The sequence below is a fragment of the Myotis brandtii genome, unplaced genomic scaffold (genome assembly GCF_000412655.1).
Source record: "Myotis brandtii unplaced genomic scaffold, ASM41265v1 scaffold154, whole genome shotgun sequence".
Classification (NCBI taxonomy): domain Eukaryota; kingdom Metazoa; phylum Chordata; class Mammalia; order Chiroptera; family Vespertilionidae; genus Myotis; species Myotis brandtii.
The window spans coordinates 10,307,195-10,316,905 of NW_005355584.1; the positions used below are offsets into that span (position 1 = coordinate 10,307,195).

At 40.4% G+C, this 9,711-nt stretch overlaps 1 protein-coding gene across 3 annotated transcripts in view; it reads left to right on the top strand.

Moving 5' to 3' along the window:
- Window positions 1–9,711, top strand: part of ROCK1 (Rho-associated, coiled-coil containing protein kinase 1) — a 134,882-nt gene continuing 125,171 nt past the window's right edge. For 2 of the 3 annotated variants that reach the window (XR_001361160.1, XM_005861605.2), the window contains exon 1: window positions 1–364. Coding sequence is in view for 2 of the 3 variants with exons in the window: in XM_005861605.2 (XP_005861667.1) it covers window positions 272–364 (93 nt within the window). In the remaining variant the exon portion in view is untranslated. The remainder of the gene's footprint in view (window positions 365–9,711) is intronic. The other variant, XM_005861607.2, reaches the window with a different exon arrangement.

Genomic DNA, 9,711 nt, shown 5'->3' on the forward strand with positions numbered 1-9,711 from the left:
GCACTGTGGGCTGTGGTGAGGGGCTGCCGGGTGGGATGCGACTTTGGGCGTCCGAGCGGCTGTGGGTCGCACTTGCCCCGGGCCCGGGGTCTGGCGAGCGGAGATCCCCTCAGTGAGGGGGAGGAGGAGGGGGAACTGGGCGCACCTGGGGACCCTGAGGTTCCGGCTCCTGCGCCCCGCGGCCGCGAACCCACCCACGGAGGAAGTTGCTTGAAATTGCTTTCCGCTGCTGGTGCCGGTGCCGGGGTATTGTCACAGCAGCAGCAGCAACATGTCGACTGGGGACAGTTTTGAGACGCGGTTTGAAAAAATCGACAACCTGCTGCGGGATCCCAAGTCGGAAGTGAATTCTGATTGTTTGCTGGTGAGTAGCCCTGTCCTCTTTGGCTTGTCTGGGATGATTGCGTTTGCCTTCCTCTGGCTTTCAGGCTAGTGATCTGCAAAAGAAGGTGACGGGCTATCCGTAATCTTGGAAAAACAGCAAAGTCTGGTGTTTTGCCCCCGAAGAATCTTGGAGCACCTCTCAGGTCTCATGCTGTGTGGCCCTGTTTGTCACTGGACTGACCGTACTAACTCCGCTCTGAACTCTTAGCTCCGGCTCAGTTCAACATTACACAAAAGATACTCATAAACCTCTATTGCAGGCAGCATATAAAAAGTTAACCACGTCCAAGTCATTACTACGCATACGGTTTGTTGCAGGGCGATCTTAGTTTTATTAATCTTTCTGATCGGTTTGACAGTATCATCGGAAAGACCACTTTTCATTTAGGATTTAGCTCCTAAGTTTGTAGATGTGGAAGTGGCAATAGAGAATCATGTCGAGGAAGTGATTTTTGGGTCAAAAAATGTTACAGGTGACTTGAGTCTGAAGGAACATTTTGCTGGACTGTTAAGTCTAAAAAACTCAAGGAAACTGATGATAGGTCATCACAATATTGCAATATTATTGATTACAAAAGGACCACACGTATATTTTATCATAACCGCCCTTTTTGGTGCTGTTATGCTTAACAATGTCACTTTTAAAACATTCTAAAGAAGATTTTATGACATGAAAGACCCAAATCCTATTTTAAAAATCCTTCAGTGGTTGATAGCATAGACAATCAAGTAATTGGAGTTTTTACGTTTTGTCAATTTCTTTTAATAGTAATACTTTTTTTGTAAGCGAGTTTCTTCTTTTACCTTACTGAAAACTAAAACTTATATAATAATTTTCTTTTAGTCCAAACAAAACCATATACTCTCTAAAATTGCAGGGAGTATGTAAATGGATAGTAACTTACAGTTTCCTCAGAATTAATCTTAGAGGTACACAATATTAAGTATTAAGATTAAGTGAACAAAATACTATAATGCCATCCAGAGAAATAATACCATGAAAAATTTCATCTTGAATCAGGAAAATCATGTAGATTGTTTAAAATTAACAATTAGTTATTCTACATACCTGTGTATATTTTTAAATGTGTATGGTTTTACAAGAAAGTTTTCCCCCCAAAGCTTTCAAGATTACTCTAAGAATCCTTGATTATAGAAATGAGTCTTGTGAGTTGTATGTTTGAAATGTCTCACTCACCCACATTGTGGATACTCTTCAGATTGAGAAACAGAAAGCAGGGTTGATGCTTAATACAATTTAAAACCTTTTATTGAATGGGAGAAGTGGGAGGAATTAGGATACATCTTTCTAGTAAGGATTTCTATAACTTATAGGAAGTCTAATTCTTTTAATATCCAATTTCCATATTAGTATGTTTGATTTTACTTTGCTTTTTGATCTCTTTATTCTATGAAGCAGAGAGAGTATAGTAGTTTGTTTTTTGTTTTGTTTTCATATTTTAGTTGTCTTCTAGTCTCTTGCCATAGCTTCATTTGGTGGGTACCTCAGAGATTTATTGAAATGTGGAGGCTGCAAGGAAATGTAAATCTTGAACTCTTTCCTTGAAACTCTAGTCTATTTAGGAAAACCAGACCTAATCTCACATACGTACATACATACATACATACATACATACATAGAAACCAAGCAAAACACTTAACAGATTGAGAAAATACATGATAAATTTCAAATGTTTGGAATAGGTAACATATGTTCTTGGGTATTGAGAGGGAGCAGTCACTGAGAGTTGGGAGAGCCAGGGTATGCTTTATGATGGATGGATAGCATTTAGATAGCGTATTCATAGGGGCAGTGGAGAATAGTATGAATAGAGGGTGGAGACATGACTGGCTATGACATGTTTAGGTAGAACAGAAGATAAAGTTGGAAGGATAGATTGGGGTTAGAATGTGGAGAATTTGATTGTTAGGCTAAGTTTAAATTTAGGATATTTTGACCATTAAATATTTGTAAACAACACTATGCCAAAGATGAATGAAAAAATGAATCTGGTAGTTGTGTGCAGGATAGGTTATGTGGAAAGAGACTGGAGATGCGGTGAGATTGGGGAGATTTAAAAAAATTATTATAATAGTCCAGAAATTATTAAAGCCCCAAATTGGGATATTAGAATGGAGAAGGAAGCATTGCTGGAACTTGATTGACAGGATTGGGGAGGAGAAGAGGGAACCTGAGAGAGAGAGAGACTAGTCAGATGATCCTAAAAATTTTGAGCCTGGGTTATATAGTGAGACTGGTGAGAAAAGCAAAGTCAGTTTTGGAAATAGCTTAGAAAGAATAGGCAACAGATACACATTCAATGTTAGATTTGTTTTGTTTGAGTGGAAACTGGACAACCACAAAGAAATGACTTGTAGACTATTGGCAATTTGAAACTCAGCTCATAATTAAAGATAACAATTTGGAAGTAATTGGTACAGAGGTGCAAATTGAAACTGATATAATGATAAAAGGGTAAAGATGAAAGTTGAACAAAAGGAAGAGTCAAGAAGGTAGGCAATCAAAGCTTTTTAGAGTTAGGATGGCCAGGTATTTCTGAAAGAACATTTTAAAAAAGAAGGTAGTCAGTAGACAGATTTTTCCCTCTTGTAATCTTATAATCTTCATTCTTTTTTTTGGTTTAGTTTCATAATTGTTTATTGATAGCTGTTGAGATTTATCACCATATTAATCTGAACTTGTAAAGATTAAAATTTTATTTGGAGACAAAATCCTTTTTCCAGTTTTGTAGTGTCTAGTTACTAGTATGAATTTCTTTTTTTTTAAAATATATTTTTATTGATTTCAGAGAGGAAGGGAGAGGGAGAGAGATAGATAAATCAATGATGAGTGAGAATCATTGATTGGCTGCCTCCTGCACGCCTCCCACTGGGGATCAAGCCCACAACCTGGGCATATGCCCTGACCGGGAATCGAACCGGTGACCTCTTGGTTCCTAGGTCGACGCTCTACTGCTGAGCTACACCCGGCTGGGCTAGTATGAATTTCTTTGCGTGATATTTTATGTTTATCATTAAGTAGTCATTCATTTATTCTACTGCTGAGAATGACCTATCAGGTAATTTTATCTTTTTCTGTGAGTCTGTTCTTACTCTTCTCTGTCTGGACTTTGGACATCTCATGTATCATAGGGACAATAACCCACTTATTTTTATTTATTTATTTTTTGTTAATCTTTACTGGAGGATATTTTTTTCATTGCTTTTTAGAGAGAATGGAAGGAAGGGAGGCAGGGAGGAGTGGGGGTGGGAGAGAGAGAGAGAGAGAGAAACATTCATATGAGAGACGCCCATCTATCTATTCGTTGCCTCTTGCATGTGCCCCAACCAGGACCAGGGATGGAACCTGCAACCCAGGTACATGCCCTTGACTGGGAATTGAATTCTCAACCCTTCCGTGAGCAGGCTGACACTCTAACCATTGAACAACACATGCCGGGGCAGGACAATACCACATTTGCCTTTCTCTATTATTTTGGCCTTTGTTGATTTTTTTCAAGTGATACTTACTGAGTATGCATTATGTGCCATGTGCAGTACTCAAGTTCTATGGGGTTGTTTTATAATCTCAGATTATGTTTATTCTCCACTTCCTTGACTAGATCCACTCTTCAGAAGTGAAAGTTCCTAAACCATTTAGTACTAGAAGAGTTTGCTGGCAAATGTCTTTTAAACGACCTTACCCACCAAATAGCTCTTTTTGTTACTTAACTACTTTTAAATAATGTAGCTGGAAAGAGCATTGATAAGTGGTTATCCAGCCTTTTCTTGAAAACATAATTTATTCTAAGACTATATAAGTTCATTTTTTCATATTGCAAATCAAAAGTGCTAAAATAGTCTGCATATACTAATATAATATCATAACTATTTACTTATTTCCCAGATCATCCAAATTGCTCAACCTTGGTTTTTTGTAAGTCAGATTCTTTCCAGTATCCTAATGATTCTATTATTTAATGGTCCATGTTATAGTGTATAGTGATTATCAAGAACTGTTTTCCTTTTTCAACTTCTTTTTTTAACCTCAGAATTATTTTTATCTGGGGCTGCTAATAATTTCTCAATAGTTAAGATAAGTGGGTAGGAGGGTTAGGTGTAGATTTGTTTTGAAGTTTAACATTTCTTGAAAATACAGTTATCTTGCCTGTAGCACGTTTAGCACACTCCTGTAGTATGCTAGTTAAGACCTTTTTTTTTAGTTTTTGTTTAGCTGGTAGAGGTGTAGCAATGGGGTGTGTAAAAAGGACGGAAGGGAACCAATATTAGTTGAACAGTGCATACTGCGTTCTAACATTGCTGTCCCCTTTGTACATATTTGTTGCTACCATATTTTATTAGCTTTTTAAAAATTAAATTTTTTTTTTTATTGAATTTGAGGGAGGGAGAGAGAGGAACAAACATCAGTTTGTTGTTTCACTTATTTATGCCTTTATTGGTTGATTCTTATATGTACCCTGACAAGGGATTTAAACCCGCAATGTTGGTGTATGAGCTACTCAGTCAGGGCTAGTTTTTTGGGGGGGAATGTAGAAGGCAAATCTAAGTATCAGGTGTTCATTTTGAGCTTTCCTTCTTTTAAATTCTCTTTTCTTGGGCTTCTTGACCTAGTGTTTTCCATCTTTCCGTTGCTGATTTCTTTTCCTCTTAGCCTCAGTCTTTGGCCTATAATATTTATCTTTCTCTTCACTCTCTTGGAGAGTTTATCCATTTTTTAAATATGTTTTTATTAATTTCAGAGAGGAGGGGAGAGGGAGAGAGAGATAGAAACATCCATGATGAGAGAGAACCATTGATTGGCTGCCTCCTGCATGCCCCCTACTGGGGATTGAGCCCACAACCCAGGCATGTGCCCTGAATGGGAATGGAACAGTGACCTCCTGGTTCATAGGTCTGCGCTCAACTACTGAGCTTTGCCAGCGGGGTGAATTTATCCATTCTTAGAGCTTCAACTGCTATTATTTCTATGCCCATGCTGTCCAAATCTTTATTTTTCATTCTTTTCTTTTTTTGCGGGGGGGGGGGGGGGGGTTGTTTTGGGGGGGGGGGGGGGGGGGACACACGGGACGTGGGCGTAAATCCTATATATTCTGTCTACTAGGCAACTTTACTTTGATGTCATGTTATCATTCAGATTCTTCCTATTTCAAAATAAGCTTTCTCCCATGCACTTAACCTGTTTTATCATCACCATCGCTAAATTGGAATTTTTGTTTTGAACATTAATTTTGACAATCCTAAACCACAGATTAGATTATTTCAACAGATTTTGGCTAGTATTCCAGATTCTAAATTACTGTTTTATCCCTCTGCATGTCCTGCCAGTTGAATTGATCTAAGGATAAAGTACTGTTAGTGGAATGAAAAGACCTGGAGTCATTAAAACTTTGGGCCTTAAAGCTATTTGCCTGCCATTGTTCATAATTTATGAGTTAATGGGTGTTACCAGTATCAGTTGCATATCTGGTTAGTTTGGACCAGTCTGTCTTGATGTTAATATGTTGCAAGAATTTTTTAAAAAACAAATTACTCTATTGATTTGTTCAGCAAATCTTTGTGTGGGGTCTAAACTTGAATTCATATGTAGACTCTGCAGTGTACTTACTAGATGATTTTTGATGAGTTATTTTAACCTCTCAAAGCTCGTTTTATCTTCAGGAAACTGGGGGATAACAGCACTAGATTGTTTTAAGGGTTAAATAATATAGACAAAGCAATCACAGCATATGGCATCTAGTAAGCATTTATTAATTGCTAACTATTATTTTTGTCATATTTATAGTATTGTTATATGCTAGTCATTATGCTTAGTCTGGAAGTTGGTAATTTATCTGGTACCTTAAGCCATTCCCATAAATTATAATCCAGCTGTACTTAATTGAAGTGTCTACAGCAATTGTAACTGAAAATGGAGGCATTTAGATGGACTTCAGTAGCATGAGGAGGGGATTTTGGAGACTTCATTCATTTAGTCATGATTTATAACATACCTACTTTGTGCCAAGGGTTTAGATTGATAAGAAAAACAGTCGAGAGCTGATTTGTGGAAATTTAGTTGTTGCTCTCTTTCTGTGTGTCTTTTATACTTTCAGTATGTGTTCGATAAATAGACTCTCTTGCACTACAAGCATCCTGTGGGTGTATAGAGAGGTGGCTCAGAGTAACAGCTGAAACATGAATTGGGCCATTCATTAATCTCTTGAGTCAGAAATGTTTTTAATCGAGAAGGAGCCACATGTAAAGTTTTATAATGAACAAAGAGTAAATTCTCAGTTTAGATTACATTTTGTATTATTTTACAGTTTAGTTTTATTTCAAGATTATAAGTTTTGATACTGTGTATATATGGCGAAAACTAGAGATTCTGGTAAATGACAGAAAAGCCCACATATTAGGAAATACTACAAAATGAGTCCTAGTGTTGAAGATAGTCCAGTAGCTTCACTTCCCCATTCCCATCCCCACTAAAATAGAGATACATTCATTTAGTGTAAGTTTAGAGACCATCTGATGGATACCGCACACCTGTGTACAAGATGAGCAGATGGTACTGCATTTCATAATGGAAAAATACTTATTTTTAAAAATATGCTATTAGCACGATCTAGTAAAAAGAACACTGGACTAGAAATTCAGAGCATTGGGACATCCTTATTTTGCTATTAACTCTCTGTAACCAAGTAAATATTTTTTCTTATCTGGGCTTCAGTCCCCCCATTTGTAAAATAAAGAGTTGAGCCATATAGTTGCTGATATCTATTGTGTCTCTAAAAGTTTTGTGAATCTCCCCTATGTACCCAGGTACACGTCCTCCCTTCTTTCCACCTGTGCAGTCATTGCTGCATCACCTGACTACAAATCAGACACCCAGCCTCAATGTGGCATTTTCATTTTTAAATGAAGATCTAGATATGAACCCCAGTTTTTGTGCCATTCAGTCACCCAGATCCTTAAACTTAACTATGGTACAGGCTTCTCTGAGTCCCTTTTGGGTGTAAGGGAAGCTTTGCTCCTACTGTGGCCCTGCCTCCCAGCAGTGGGGAAGCTCTAGGTCTGCCAGGCTGTGTAGGGAGAAGCAACAGTAAGCCCTGACTTATGACATTGGGGACTTCTATTTGGAGTACACTGGCTATTGAAAACAAAATTTTGGGTTGAGGAGAGGGGTGGTTGAGGCCATTATGAAATGGGAGAATCAGCATTTAACACTGTAAACATAGAACACTTTCTTCTGCCTGCTGTTTGTAAAAGCTCTTTAGGAAGAGTTTTTTACAAAGACCAATTTTTAAATGTAATTTACCTACCTAGTATAAGTGTCCTAAGGCATGTATGTAAACTTGCAAAACTGTTTGTGTATTTAGAAAATACACAAGAATCTTTATTAAATCTAAAAATATAAACTTGTGAGCACTAAAAAAAAAAATTCTGTGAATCTTTATTATACTTCCACTAGTGGCCCGGTGCACGAAATTCATGCACGGAGTGGGGGGTGTCCCTCAGCCTGGCCTGCACCCTCTCCAATCTGGGACCCATTGGGGGATGCCCGACTGCCGGCCCCTAACCCCTCTGCCTGCCTGCCTGATCACCCCTAACTGCCTCTGCCTGCCTGATCACCCCTAACTGCCCTCCCCTCCCAGACTGATCTCGCTCCCAACTGCTCTCCCCTGCCAGCCTGATCTCACCCACAGCTGCCTCTGCCTGCCTAGTCACCCCTAACTGCCTTCCCCTGCCAGCCTGATCTCACCCACAACTACCCTCCCTTGCTGGCCTGATTTCGCCCCCAACTGTCCTCCCTTGCTGGCCTGATTTCGCCCCCAACTGCCCTCCCCTGCCAGCCTGATCTCACCCCCAACTACCCTCTCCTGCTGGCCTGGTTGCCCCCTACTTGCCCTCCCCTGCTGGCCTGATCTTGCCCCCAGTGGCCCTCCCCTGCCAGCCTGATCTGGCTCCCAACTGCCTTCCCCTGCTGGCCAATTGGTCCTGATTGGTCGATTTCTATGTCAGTCAGTGTCAAAAGCTCCGCCCCCTAAGCAACCATTGGCTCCTCATAGTTCACCCAGATTTGGTTCTGATTGGTCGGTTTCTATGCCAGTCAGCGTCTCCGGGACTAATCAGAGAGGCGGGGCTGATCAGCAGCCCCCGCAGAGGCCCAGAGAGAAACAGAGGCATGGCTGCTGGCAAAGCCCAGAGAGAAAGAGGTAACAGCTGATCAACAACTGCCATGGAGGCTGCGGATCAGACCCTGCCTCTCTCTCCGGCCTGATCCACATTAATGTCAAATTAATGCTACAGCAACCCAGCACTGACCGCAGAACTGACTTAGGTGTTCGGTCAAGCCTTCGGTTGGTTGTAACAGATCCTGGGTTTTTATATATTAGGATAAAAACTTTAAAAGTTGTATCATTGATTTATTTAAGAAAAAAGTTAAATGGTGTTGAGAATAGGAACCATCTTTTTAAAGTGCTTTTTTTTAGAACTAGTTCTATATAGCCTTGAAAGATCATCCTAAACTAATTTTTAATTGTTAATTTGGCACTTACTATTTTTTGCAATTGTGAGTTATGTTCATAACTCCAGGGGTTTGTACTTTTTGAACAGAGAAAGTAATGATTGAATTACTCATTTGTGTATCCTTTAAAATGTATAGATGTATTTTACTTCTCTAATATACCCGCCTTCCTAGTTTGGGATTGTGAAATAATAGAATATATTTTCATTATAGTTTGTAAACAGTTAATAGGAAGTTAGATGTTCAAATTAATGTCCAAAGTTTGATGTCTCAGAGAGAGGAAAGGCTAATTTATACTTATGTCATATTTTAAGAGGTAGGCTACCTTATGCACCCTTTTTATTCCTCTTTATTTATTTACTAGAGGCCCGGTGCACAAAAATTTGTGCACTCCGGGGGGAAGGGGGGGGTTCCTCAGCCCGGCCTGTGCCCTCTCGCAGTCTGGGACCCCTCAGGAGATAACGACCTGCTGGGATTGGGGAGGAGTTGGGGCGGCCCCTGTCATGCACAGAGCAGGGTGGATTGGGAGGTTGCGATGCCACCCTCAGTCACGCTCAGGGTAGGGCCGATTGGTGGGTTGGGGCACCGCGCCCTGTCACACTCAAGGCAGGGTCAATGGGGAGGTTGCGGCGACACCCCCTGTCACGCACAGAGCAGGGCCAATCAGGGGGTTGGGCGCTGCCCCCTGTCATGCACAGAGCAGGGCCCATCAGGGGGTTGGGGAGCTCCCTCCTGTCACTCACAGAGTAGGGTCAATAGGGGAGTTAGGGCACCGCCCCCTGTCACACACAGAGCAGGGC